The sequence below is a fragment of the Haliaeetus leucocephalus genome, unplaced genomic scaffold (genome assembly GCF_000737465.1).
Source record: "Haliaeetus leucocephalus isolate CR32 unplaced genomic scaffold, Haliaeetus_leucocephalus-4.0 Scaffold605, whole genome shotgun sequence".
NCBI lineage: Eukaryota > Metazoa > Chordata > Aves > Accipitriformes > Accipitridae > Haliaeetus > Haliaeetus leucocephalus.
Window position 1 is genome coordinate 158,405 of NW_010973041.1, and position 14,193 is coordinate 172,597.

The 14,193-nt window shown below is 36.8% G+C and overlaps 1 protein-coding gene across 1 annotated transcript in view; it reads left to right on the forward strand.

Annotated features, from left to right (window-relative positions):
* Positions 1-14,193, forward strand: part of MCCC2 (methylcrotonoyl-CoA carboxylase 2 (beta)) — a 41,921-nt gene that overhangs the window by 18,978 nt on the left and 8,750 nt on the right. Inside the window, exons 8-16 of the mRNA XM_010578099.1 lie at positions 4,865-4,929; positions 5,862-5,961; positions 6,887-6,982; positions 8,209-8,281; positions 8,514-8,590; positions 10,689-10,755; positions 11,027-11,183; positions 11,979-12,093; positions 13,563-13,648. Coding sequence (XP_010576401.1) covers positions 4,865-4,929; positions 5,862-5,961; positions 6,887-6,982; positions 8,209-8,281; positions 8,514-8,590; positions 10,689-10,755; positions 11,027-11,183; positions 11,979-12,093; positions 13,563-13,648 — 836 coding nt within the window. The remainder of the gene's footprint in view (positions 1-4,864; positions 4,930-5,861; positions 5,962-6,886; positions 6,983-8,208; positions 8,282-8,513; positions 8,591-10,688; positions 10,756-11,026; positions 11,184-11,978; positions 12,094-13,562; positions 13,649-14,193) is intronic.

The window sequence follows — 14,193 nt, forward strand, 5'->3', positions numbered from 1 at the left end:
GTCTTAAGCACAAACCCTGTCTAGGTCCAGCACAGTTCTTTAGCTTAGAGCCAGTGGCATAGAAAGTGGCAGTACTGCCTCTGGGGCTTGCTCAGGTTCAGAGTAATTTGTTGCAGAAGTTCAGCTAGTAAATCTGAAAGACCCGAGCAAACTCAGCTCTTCTGACATGGCATTTCCACTGGCAAGAGTGCTGGGGAGTCCTGTGCACCCTGAGTGATTCCGCTTGGAGCTATGTTTTAGCTGGAGAGGTTCATCAGACCCTGGGAGACCCGTTGGGTGCATTGAGTAATGTGTCCTGGAGAGCTTACTCAAAGCCAGTTTCTTTCAAGCTCCAGCATTAAGCAGGTACAAAATAAGACAGCTAATACCCAGTACTACCCAGGAAGCTGGCTAGGAAGCTGAAAAAAAGGGAGCCAGACTCTTGCTCTAAGAGGATGGTAATCATTTAACTTCGCAAGGGAATTTAGGTCATACATGTGTATCACTGAGATGTAGTACAGGAGACTTTTGCTAGGATAGGCAGCTGAAAAAGAGTGGCCTGAGTCAGGTCTCAAAGGGAAGACTTGGCTAGGCAAGTCAGTGACTGCAAGGATGTTGTGAAGTTAGAAAGGACAAAAACTTTTCACCATTTCCAGAGGAAGATTTCACAACTATCCTCCAATTTAATTTGTTCCTTAGCAACCTGCAGATGTAATGATCCTTATCTTTGTGCATATAGATCAAACTTTAATATCACTACGTGTCAGCTTTTCTGTTTGGTAGACCTTTTCGTATTCTCACTGAGAATGTTTTGCTTGCCTTTCTCTAAGCATCAAAATTACTTCAGACTCCCATAGAAACTTCCATTCCATGTTGTAGCACGTATTGTATTATTGTGTATGCTCTGTTCCCCCCAAATGTCTTTCCTATATGAAGAAAATTGGATTGGATTTTATCACTTGCCTGCCTAAAATAAAACATCCTAAGGAAGTGAAAGAAAACCCCTGATGTTAGTTATAATTAGTCTTGGGATGTTTATGCCAAAAAAAGTGAATTGCAGGTACAGTCCAAAGTCTAAAGTGCAAGTTTCCTTGGCCTTCTTTTTAGAAAGGTGATGGGTAATGACTTCATGAACAGATAGATCTCAGTAGTCTGTGCTCAGCAGTGAAGGGAAGTCTGGTAAAAAGCAGTAAGTTTGTCAAATTCATGTATATTTATGTGCTGGGGCCTCTTCTACACATCAGCCTGATCTGTTGTGGGAAATGTACATGTTATCTAAAGTTTGGGTGGATTTCTGCTGATTGCTAGCTGAAGTAGCTTGAAATGGGATTTATTTAAAAATCCCCACATATCTTGTCAAGGATCTATTTGCAGTCTGTTAGAATTTAATGAACTTCAAGAAAGTCAGTACTATTTAAACTATGGTTTGTAGAATGCTCTTGCACTGCAGTACCTGGGAAGGTTATGGAGCAAATAATCCTGGAAGCTATTTGCAAAAACACTATGGACAAGTAGGTGACTGCAAGTAGTGAGCATGGATTTAAAATGGGGAAATCAGGCCTGACCAAACTGGTAGTCCCCTATGCTGAGATGACTGGCTCTGTGGAAGTAGAGAGAACAGTGGATGTTATTTATGTTGGCTTTGACAAGGTTTTTGATACTGTCTTCCGTAACATCCTCAACAAACTGGTGAAGTACAGACTGGGTAAATGGGCAGTGAGATGGTCTGAGAACTGGCTGAACTGCTGTGCTCAAGCTGGAGGTCCATCACTGGTGGCACACCTCAGAGGTCAGTACTGGGACCAATACTGTTTAACATCTTCATTGATGACCTGGACAATGGTGCAAAGTTTACCATCAGCAAATTCGCAGATGATAAAAACATGTGAGGAGTGGTTAATAGAGCAGATGATTGTGCTGCCTTTCAGAGGTACCTCAACAGGCTGGAGAAGGGGGCTGAACAGAACCATTTGAAGTTAATTAAACACAGCAGGCAGATGCTCCTTGGAAGGAATAATCCTGGACACCAGAACAGGCTGGGACACCAATCAGCTGGGAAGATGCTTGGCAGAAAAAGGCACTGTAGGTCCTGGTGGACACCAAGCTGAACATAAGCCAGCAATGTGCCCTTGCAGCCAAGGCAGCCAGCAACATGCTGGTCATGCGTTAGGGAGAGTGTTTCCAGCAAGTCAAGGGTGGTGATCCTTTCCATCTACTCAGCCCTCATAAGACACATTTGGGGTGCTAGGTCCAGCTCTGGGCTCTCCAGACCAAAAAAGACATGAACATACTGGAGTGAGTCAGTGAAGGTCCATGGAGATGATGAAGGGACTGGGGCATCTGTGATATGAGGAGAGGCTGAGAGAGATGGGACTTCTCAGCCTGGTGAAGAGATGGCTCAGGAGGAATCTATCCATGTGTATGAATACCTTGCAGGGGGAAGTAAAGGTAGTAGAGCCAGGCTTCTCACTGGTACCCAGTGACAGCTCAGGAGGCTACAGGACACAAACTGAAATAAAGGAAATTCTATTTAGATGCAAGAAAACACTTTTTTACTGCAAAGGTGGTCATGCTGAACCGAGTTGTCTGGAGAGGCTGTGGAGTCTTTCCATCCTTGGAGATACTAAAAACTTGACTGTACATGATCATGAGCAACCTCCTCTGGTTAACCCTGCTTTGAGCAGGGGAGTTAAACTAGACAGTCTCCCAGGGTGGCTGACAGACTCCACAACTCTGATTCTGTGATTTGGAGAAGGAAGACTTCATCTCTGCTGAAGAGGAAAAAAAGCCATTTTTGTAAAGTTTATTAAAATGAGTGTCTAGATTTCTGCACTAAGGGAAGTCAGTGCTCTGTTCAGATTTGTTCAAAGTTCTGCAGTAGTCACAGAATCACAATATGTTACAGCTCCATACTGTGTCAGATGTGTGAAGAGACATGTATAGAATTATTTCACAGAATCATGGAATAGAGTCATAGAATCATTTAGGTTGGAATAGACCTTTAAGATCATTGAGTCCAGCTGTAAACCTAACACTGCCAAGTCCACCACAAAACCATGTCCCTAAGTGCCATGTCTACATGACTTTTAAATACCTCCGGGGGTGGTGACTCAATCACTTCACTGGGCAGCCTGTTCCAGTGCTTGACAACCCTTTCAGTGAAGAAATTTTTTTCCTAATTTCTCTTAAAAGTATGTTCTTCTGTTGGTTGTTTAATGAAGACTCAATTATATGTCTGACAGAAACTTTTCATTAATTACTATCAGAATACCACACCTTCATATTACATGGGTAGCCATTCAAATTTAAAAGCAAAAATCCTACTAGTGAAGAAATATCTATAGTTAATTTTACAGATCTGACAGTTTGGAAGTGTGTGTGTATGTGTGTGTGTGTATATATATATATATATACACATGTTTAGTGTGCTTCAGTTTTAGGCACGAAACTTGGAAACTGAAATCTGTTTTGGAAGTGATGATAGTTTCATCTTCCCTTGTCTCTTACACTGCCTCTGTACTCTCTCTACGTGATGAATAATGGTTTCACCAGCTTGCAAGCAATCCTTTTCAAAGCAGTTACAGTAGAGTGGAAATGCATCAAGGCTTTTTTTTTTTACCATGCAGTAAATGATACTGCTTTGTTTTAAGGAGGAGTTCACTCACTCTCAGATTATCCTATCAGGTCTAAGATTTGACAGATCTAGGATTTAGGTTGTGCATTGCGGGTATTTTTATGGAGACATACTTGATCCCAAATAGTTTTATGCCATTAATAAGCTTTTTAAAAGAAAATTACTCTTACTAAATTATTGTGTGTTTAATGGAAGATTTAGAAAATAAAAACTGCTAATGATTGTTTTTTAATATTTAAATAAGTTAAAATTCACAGAAGAAGAGTTTGTGTAGAGAAAGCAAAGTGAAAGAATGCTAAGTTTCAGCGGAGATATTGTTTGTTTGAAACAATGCAGGAAAGTATCATGTTTGAAATTGCTTGTTAAGTGCTAAAAATTTTTTGTGAAAATGCATGTTCATAAATCTAAAGGGTGTGTGTCCTGGTTTCAGCTGGGATAGAGTTAACTGTCTTTCTAGTAGCTGGTACAGTGCTATGTTTTGAGTTCAGTATGTGAAGAATGTTGATAACACTGATGTTTTCAGTTGTTGCTCAGTAGTGTTTAGACTATAGTCAAGGATTTTTCAGCTTCTCATGCCCAGCCAGGGCACCTGACCCAACCTGGCAAAGAGTGTATTCCATACCATGTGACGTCCCATCTAGTTTAGGAACTGGGAAGTGGGGGGGCAGGGATTCGCCGCTCGGGGACTGGCTGGGTGTCGGTCGGCGGGTGGTGAGCAATTGCCCTGCGCATCATTTGTACATTTCAATCCTTTTATTACTACTGTTGGCATTTTATTAGTGTTATCATTATCATTATTAGTTTCTTCTTTTCTGTTCTATTAAACCGTTCTTATCTCAACCCAGGAGTTTTACTTCTTCTCCTGATTTTCTCCCCCATCCCACTGGATGGGGGGGAGTGAGTGAGCGGCTGCGTGGTGCTTAGTTGCTGGCTGGGGTTAAACCATGACAGTGTGTAAGCATACTCACAGTAATAATGGACACAGCAGTAAATACAACAGTAAGTGGGGAATCTTTCTCAATAAAAACTACATATTAATGCTAGAATAAGGGTGTAAAATCAGAGAAATTAAGTAATTTTGACAAGATTCTGTGTTGTCACATTTTAAGTGCTCTGAGGGAGAGTAAATGAGGAAATATTAATGAAGAAGCATTTTGTAAAGATCTCTTTTATTGCTATAACTAAGCCAGTATAAGTATTAATGCAAGACAAGCATCAACTCTAAAGCTCATTTTCCTTTCCTTGCGGTAGGTTAAAGCAGCAACAGGTGAAGAGGTATCAGCAGAGGATCTTGGAGGGGCAGATCTTCACTGCAGGTTTAAAGAAATATTTTCCCAGAGTTAATTTCTTCCATCCTTTAGACTTTAACAGGGTGTATTTTATTTTATTTTAATCAGTTTATATTTAGGTCTTCTTTAAACTATATTTAGATTTTAAAAATTAAGATTTTCTGTGTCCTTATCTGGTGGTGATGAATCATTTTGTTGTTAGAGTAGCACAGTTACCTTATGTTACTCTAGTTACGATCTTGTTTCCTTCATTTACTACTTTAAAATACTATGTGTCTAATGTCCTGCAGCATCACACATAATATGAAGGACTTTTCTATACTGTTTAATGCTGAGTGTTAATAGATTAATGCACGTTGACAAAGATAATGTATTTTGCAGATTGTGTCTTTCTTACTGTCAGTTCAAACTTACAAACAAGAAGAAAATAGCCTGTGTTTTTTGTAACAGAATACTTGTTACAAAAGAATTCTATGCACTTTCAAGTTCTAACATGAAAAGAACAGTAAACAAAGGTATTACGGTACAGTAAGTTAAGTATTACTGTACAACAAATGCTTAATTTTTATTTCAATTTACTGAAATGAATAAAGAATTATTTTTAAGGGCAGTTTGTAACATTTCTGTAAACATGTTTTCTTTATAATCTCAGATTATTTTTAATTTCCATTGGAACAGTGTTTGTCATCTTTTATATTGTCATTTAGGTTTTTTACTTCCTAGAGTTGCTATTTTATGTCATGTCTGATAACTTGAATACACTGTTTCAAAGAAAAGTTCAGGCATGGGTTCAGTTTTGAAAGTGACTTCATAACAAAACATGGAGAGCTGTACTGTAACATCTATGTTTTAAAGATAAATATAAAACTTTTAAGGTCTTAAAAGTTTTTAAAACCTCAAGTTTTCATGGTCAGATTTTTTAATTAAGTCTTCTTATTGCTATTGCTATTTATATACAGAAAATCCGGTGTAACAGATCATTATGCTTTGGATGACAATCATGCACTTCATCTAGCAAGGAAAGCTGTGAGAAGTTTAAATCTCCAAAAGAAAGTAGGAGTAAGTATGTAGAATCTGTAAACACTGCATTGTTAAATTAGGAATGCTTTTCTTCTCCTGATTTGTACAATACGTTTTTTGTCTCTGACTTTAGACATTTGAAAATGGAAGTTACAGTTCTTGTCCTTAAAGATTTCTCTAATGTTTCAGTTCTGCAATTGCATTCCTGCTGCATTATTTCCAATAAAATCACTGGGATTATATGCAAGAGTGAAGAAACTAGAACAGTGCTTCAGAATCACGGAATTGCACTTTAAGATTAACCCAGTCTTGCAAGGTGCTTAATTTAATTTTAAGCCCACATGGTAATTCCCATGGACTTAGAATTAGGTAGCTGCTAAAGCACCTTTTTGAATACACATTTTCTGTGATTATTAATGAAAGGTATAAAACTAAGGGGATAGACCTAAATCATGTTATTGTATTGTATTGATTTCCTTGTAGCAAACAGGATGGCATATGGGGAAGAAATTCCCTTAATTTACTTTGGTAGGAGATGCAAGAGCATGAACGGAAGATTAAAAGCTTAGCAGCTGAAGGAAGGCAAGATGTTCTGTTCAGTTGCGTGGCAAAAATCTTCATCAGTTCTTCATAATACTAACTGCCTAATAGGGCACAGGGGGAAAGTGAGCAAATGAGAGGACATGCTTAATTTTTGGTAACATGGAAGAAGTGGAGCATGTATGGAGCTATATGCAGGAGTAGAATCAAAGGTAACAGTAAGTGAGAAGGTGTTACCAACCTTCAGTTTAAGAAACTTCATCTCTATGCAAAATGAGGACAAGCCAGTACAGACATTTTGATGTGGTTGATGAAGAGAAGACTGTGCTCAAAGCAGTTGGCAAATTAATTGTTTGGGTTTTTAAGTCATAATGTGGACTAATAATTCCTTTGTTGTGTAAATTGTTTTGTTAAATTGCTACAGGTTACTATAGAACCATCAGAAGAACCTTTATTTCCTGCTGATGAAATATACGGAATAGTTGGCGACCAGCTAAAAAGAAACTTTGATGTCAAAGAGGTATGAATATAAATGCAGGATCCACATGCCCATACATGCATGCACTCGCTTTTCTTGCAGGAAATCACTCTTTATATCATCATAGTTTGTCTACAGAAATCTGATTTGGGATATATAGTGAGTATGTTAATTTCATGATGTGTTTTAAAGTATTTTTTAGTATTTTTGTCCAGTGGATCCATTGCAATGGCAATGACATGTTGAAAATATAATGCTTTTTGGTTATACATTTAAGAAGGATGAGAGATTGGTAACATTCTGAAAAAGCTGCCAGAAAATAGGGAACTTTGCATTGGCAAAGCATTCTATAAACTTGCTGAGTGATGTGATAGCTTTCTTTTTCTGTTAATCCTGTGAAAGTAAAGATCAAATATTTAAAAATTTATGGAGTATAAGCACGCTAAGCAATTCAGTGCTCTCACAAGTACATATGGAGACTACTGTACTCTACTGCAAGTCTAGTGTAATTATTTGCCTTGGTACCTTCATCCGAGACCTCATCCTTTCTCATGTTTTGCGTAGATCCGATATTCAGACCCTTTTTCACTACCAACCAAGTATTTATTTTAGGAGGAGTCTTAGTATGTACCTTTCCTAAAATACTTTGTCAGAAATTACTAGGATTTGCTTTCCATTAAGGGAAAAAAAGATGAACACATTTATTGAGTCTCACACTATGCTCTCAAAAGTTGTAATAGCTTGGATTTATGTTTTTTTGAAGTTGAAATAAATATCTTCTGGCAAATGTCTTGCTAGCAATGGATCTATATTTGTATAAAATAGCTCCTTTGCATCTCAGAGAAACTTCAGAACAGATCTTTGTTATTTTCATATGTCACAAACTTAAGCAAAGCTGAAAATAAACTTATCTCTAAGAAAGTGACTCATGGCTGTCTATGTTTTTCTCTTTATAAATGTGAGTCTGTTGGTTAATGTTTAATATAACCAGAGGTGGCAGTTTTTCTTTGAAATTTAACTAGTCAGGAAAACTTTGTTCCTGTATAATTAAACTTATTCTTAATCTTGAAATGCCATTTTTTATAAACGTGTAGGTAAATCACACTTGAAAAAGTAAATGGGCTTTGCCTGCCATCCAGACTGTTTATAAGGCAGGCTGCTTGATGCTGTTTATTTTAAGTTATATGTTAGCATGGTCTTTCCTTCTAAACAAATTAAAAACTCTGAAGGGTTAGGAATTTCATTTTATTTTTCTGTTTTTTCTTAAGGTCATTGCTAGAATTGTAGACGGAAGTAAATTTAATGAATTCAAAGCCTTGTATGGGGATACTTTAATTACAGGTATTTAGAAATATTATATTATATTAATTCTATGTATGTTCCTGCTGTTTTTATAGTTGGATTCATTCTGTTTGGGTCACCCATTGATATTTTCAATAACGTTTTTCTTCAATAGAACAGCAGTTTCTGTTATCAAGAGAAAGTGTTACCTTTATCTGCTATGCTAAAATACAGCTATGCTATGGTAAAATAAATATATGTGAAAATTTGCAAATTTATTTTTCTCCTTCAGGATTTGCAAGAATATTTGGTTATCCAGTAGGAATTATTGGAAACAATGGAGTTCTTTTCTCAGAGTCAGCAAAAAAGGTAAATAAATAGATTATTAGCTTCTTTGCCATTGAGAAACAAAACTCTGGTGGACAACTTGCTCTTGAAATTAGGAACTTTTTTTAATAATGGAAATGGACCAGCTCCACGTTTTTCATGTAAACATGAAATAGCTTAGTAAACTGTAAAAATAATTGACCATATTTTAGAAACATTGTTCTGTAGATTCTTCTGATACAAAAGAGGTAGGTCAACAGGGAAATTTAGTTAGAAAAACAGCATTTGCATTTGTATGACTACAACACAATTGAAATAGTATATCCTGAAACTTACAGCTATTACAAGAAAAGTCTATAATGATTGCATAAAATACCCTATTAGTTATAATTCCTAACCTTCACTGTGAAGTACTACAATAAACCACATAATTGGTTTTGTAATAACAATTTGGAAATTTTCAAACCTGGATTCCAGTATTCAGTTCATTGGTTTACCAGAGATTTAATTTTCATACTTTGCTGCAGCAGCTCCTGGCTTAGACTAATGAGTGAAAACACGGGCAGTCTCATAAAAATCTGTGAACCTGTTTTGTGAATTAAAGGGCATCTTTGATGGAATATTGTGATTGCTCTATGGTTAACAGTGCTTTACAGATTGGGCTTGGAGGATTGGTGGTGATAAAGAGTTTCTGGGTATGGCAGAGTGATTACTTACCTTGTTCTGTGTTGTTTGGCTTGGTTCTTTATTTCTTAAAAAAACTACTGTCAGTTGAATTTTTTGTAATAGCAATTGTATATAGTAGTTTTATTCTAGCAGGCTTCTCTAATGGTGAGGAAATCAGTATTGAAAATCTATAGGAAAAAGGAAGCCTTGATGAGAGATTTGGAGAAAGGAAGTAATTTTACTTGATTTATTGCTGTAATAAAGTAATACACAAAATTGAGTTTCATGTGCTGAAGGAATACTTTCAACTTGGGGCACTGCAGTAAGTGGCATTGTTGTCGGTTAGCATTTGTTTTAACACAGTTATTTCCAAGTTGAAAAAATAACTCTTTCAGTATTTCTAATGCTTTCAGTATTTTTCTGATAATTTAGTGCTTCAACATTTTTCCTACCAATGAAAAAGATGTAAGGAATCTATCTCTGCTGACTTTTGCTGGCATATCAGTACTGTAAGAGGAGATGGTCAAGTTTCACTTGTTTCACTTCTAGAGAGACCTTTGTTGATAATGTTGCTTCTGTAAGCATCATAATCTAAGAATACTCCTTTTTTTTTCTTACCGATTTTTGTAATGAGTTGTGACACATCTTTTTCCCGTGATCATCACTATGCTTTTCGAGTGCTTCTCTGAAAAAGCTAGCTAAAGAGTATGCTTTATGGTTTTTCTTTCTTTTTTTGTTTTCTTTTCGTAAATTTTGCTGGTTCTTTACTGTGAATAGGTTAGAGGTTTTTCCAGTTGCTCTGCTACATACATGATTTTTTACCAGCAGTGTGTAAATAGCCTGAGGGACTTTATTGATTTAGATTGTTTCTAGTTGAAACAGAAGCTTGGAACGTACTATTTGTATATTTGCTAGGAAAATGGCCTTTTCCTATAAAATAGGGAGAGGGCATCTGCCCTGAGAAAAAAGAAAGGTTACAGCAATTGGCAAGGCCATGAGCAAATAGTGTATGTGGGCCTTTCCCAATTTCAGAGAATAATTTTCTTTTGTACAGGAAATGAGGAGATATTTTTTTCTGACTGGCTGTCTTAAGTTCCATGACACAGTCTTACAAAACTTGATGTCAGATGCCACACTATGAAGCTGTCTGTCGTTTAACTACTTATTGTCTGAGTCAAAACAGTTGAGCTTTTCAGTATCAGCAGTAATGCTTTTTAAGGATATTATTTCTGCTTTATCCTTGGACTCACACATTTTTTGGCATTTTCTTACTTCTGCTAGAGTGAATGCATGTTTTGCAGTTGACTTTGGATGAAGCAGAAGTAGTACAGAGCTTCATGGTGCAAATACTCCCATGGACTTCAGTGGAAGGAGACATGCTACAGACTTCAGAGTGCTGGTAGTGATAGCTTCGCTGATCCAACTTTTCACAGCTTACTTTTTTTTATTATTATTTTTTCTTTCCTCTCCACAGGGTACACATTTTATCCAGTTGTGTTGCCAGAGAAATATTCCCATTGTGTTTTTGCAGAATATTACAGGTGAATAAGCTCAACATTTTGAAGTTTCACTATGTCATAGGCTTTGCTGTAAACTGTTGAGGCTATGGCTTTTAGATAGCATCTTGTGTGCTTTCTTGTATCTACTTCTCCAGCCTCTTCTGAAATCAGCCTGTTGGCAGCTGGTGAAGGCCTTGCCTTATGATTTGTTCTTCAGTTTTTTCTGTGTGTGCTGTAAAGCACATAGTATGACATACAGCACAGTATAATAACACAAAGTTAGTGAGCTTTTTTTCATGTTGTAATTCTTCAGGTTTCATGGTTGGTAGAGAATATGAAGCTGGAGGGATAGCAAAAGATGGTGCGAAGATGGTAACTGCTGTAGCTTGTGCCAATGTACCTAAAATAACAGTGATTATTGGTGGTTCTTATGGAGCTGGAAACTATGGGATGTGTGGAAGAGCATATAGGTGAGTGTTAGTTTAAATTATGACAGGAGGTAAGACTAAGAGAACACAACCTTGAAGTACCATTCTGAAAAACTATGTAAACTTGCAGAAGTTCTGCTATTTGGAAAACAAAAAGAGTTCTCAATGTTGTGGTCATAAGTGGTCATATGAAAATAGCAACCTGACAAACCTGGAGAGATTGATAGACTTATGATTAACCTTGAATTAGGTGATGGAGGAGATCTTCTAATGTGCATGCTGACTTGCTTTTCTCCCATTTTAGTTCTTGGAGGAAAAATTGTACAGTCCTAAACAATCATTAGGCAGTATGGTTTGGTCCTCTATTCTGCATTCATAGGAAGAGTACCAGCTTGTGTAAAAAAATCCTTGTTCACTTTAATGAGCCTGTTTTTATGAGTAGTGTTTGCAGAACCCCTAAGGATTTAATTTTTTGACCCTTTGGACATGACACGCATAAATGTTTTTTTCATTTTTCAAGGTCCCTGATACTGTTGAAGTTGTTGGTGATATTTTTAAAGAGAAAAATTCGGGAAGGGGAGGGGGTGGGGGCAGACGTGAAGAGACTCAAGAAAGAGAGAAACAAATTTTTAAGGTGCTTGAATATAGGAAATGAGAATTTTCACATTTTCAAACATAATGCTGCAAGCATTGAAGCACGTTAATTTGCATTCTTTAAAAACCAATACATTGTAAGACTGTCAGGCATAAAAATGAATTCTTTGCTGAGTGAGAATTAGTTCTTTACTAGGAAATAAGGAAATGTCTTATTTTAATATTTAATATATATTTTTTCAGTCCAAGATTTCTTTATGTATGGCCAAACGCTCGCATATCAGTGATGGGAGGGGAACAAGCTGCCACTGTTCTAGCTACAATAGCTAAGGACCAAAAAGCAAGGGAGGGACAACAGGTATGTCTCTCTTCTTTCATTTGCAGTAATGTCATTATCATTTACTCTTCCACTGGAGTTGCTCACTTATGAGCTAGGGAAGGATGTTGCAGAGTGAGACATCAATGAACTATCGTTCTCCCAATGCCACCTAGTGCACTGACAAACAGAAAGCATTTGTGAAATGTTATTGTTTACATCTGCTAAATGTGGTGATCATTCATGACATTCCTTGTCTTTGCTTAAAAAGGAGTATTTCTCATATCATCATCTTTGTGCCTTGTGCACCAGATTATTAGTTATGCTCAAGGTGGGCAGCCAGGGATCCTCTCTGGTTTGAGAGTATGAGGAGGAATATGTGAGAATAAAGTGTCTTTCCAATTATTTTTGAAGTAGGCAGTTTTATAGAAAGCTGATCTTCAAATTATTCAGTGACTGAGAATTATGAAACTTATAACAGCAGAAGTCTGTAGAGGTTCAGAAAGGATTTGGACTCATTTCAACATTTTAATTGAAAATTAGTGGTATTTTGTTTAATAATCTTTTCTGTTTTCTCTGTACACTCTTTTCTGCTGTGTTTTTTAAATTACATAGTTTATGTTTATACTGGCATCTTGATTCCGTAAGAAGTGATTTTATTGTGATGTCTTAAAATTGCTTGTATTTATCATGGATAGTTATTCATAATAATGAAGCAGTATGTACATGTTATCTCAACAGTTCTTTTTTTTTTTTTTTACACTTTACTTGGGCTTTCTGTGAATACAATATATTCACCCTCCTCTCTCTCTGTCTTAATTTCCCAACTCCCTGAGATGGACAAGATCATAGAATCATAGAATCATTTAGGTTGGAAAAGACCTTCAAGATCATCAAGTCCAACCATCATCCATGCCCACTAAACTATGTTACGGAGTACCTTGTCTACACACTTTTTGAATACCTCCAGGGATGGTGACTCAACCACTTCCTGGGCAGCCTGTTCCAATGTCTGACAGCCCTCTCAGTAAAGATGATACCCAGAAAGAAGTTTGAGAAAAATAATTGTAGCTAATGTCAGTAAAATATGTTAGAAACTTGAAAATTTTCTGAATTACAATGGTGACCACTCTGAATCATAGAGAAACCCAGTGTTAGAATAGCACAGAGTTGTTTTATTAAAAAAACTTGCCAAAGGCAACTTAGAATTTGGTTTATTCATTACAGTAGCTTCAGTAATATTTCAGATGCTAATCCCCAATTATTCTTATACTCAGTTAAGTATATTTTTACTCTCCTTTTCCCACCCATCCGTTTGGAAAAGTGGTACTTTAATTTCATTGTCAAATATGCTAAATTGATAATTGTGTGTAAAAAGGGGGATAAACTTTGGGGAGGTCATTTAGGCAGTTTCTTTGAGTTTGATGCTGCATATAAGGCTCTGCTGTCATTGTGGAAGAAAATATTAAAGAATATCTTATCTGTGTTTGTTTATTTGCCTGTTTTTTTAGTTATCTGAGGCAGACGAAGCAGCTTTGAAGGAGCCAATCATTAGGAGGTTCGAGGAGGAAGGAAACCCTTATTATTCCAGTGCAAGGTAACATATAAATGACTTTTCCAAAACTTAATTGTAATCACAGGACATAACAATAAAATCTAAATCTTGCTGTTGAAGAACAGTGCAATCTGAAGCAAAGATTGGGTTTGATGTGCAGCAGTACAACACAACAAGCTTCAAATTAATGTTTTGTCTGGTCTCTTAAGACTTTGTAGTATGAAATGTTTCAGAAGGAGGCATGCACTTGCAGGAATTATTCTGCTGGTTCTGTAAGTAGTGATATGGTAGCATGGAGTTTGTATTCTATGTATTTTATTCTGGATAAGTTTTATATCATTCTCCCCAGTGTAGATTCTGGTCACCTTTCTAAAGCCCATTGAACAGTGTGATGAGTGGCTGCATGTGGTTTAGGAAGAATTCATTTTAGTAGGATTCTGCAAGTAGAAGAGGCCAGTGGTTAAGGAGAAGTTTCAGGAAGACCTGAAGCCATTTGCAAGTCTGAGGTCATGATCTTGGTAGGTGACTGTATTGGATGACAGCAGTTCGGATAGGGCATTGGGTGATGGGTGCAGCGTATTCATGTT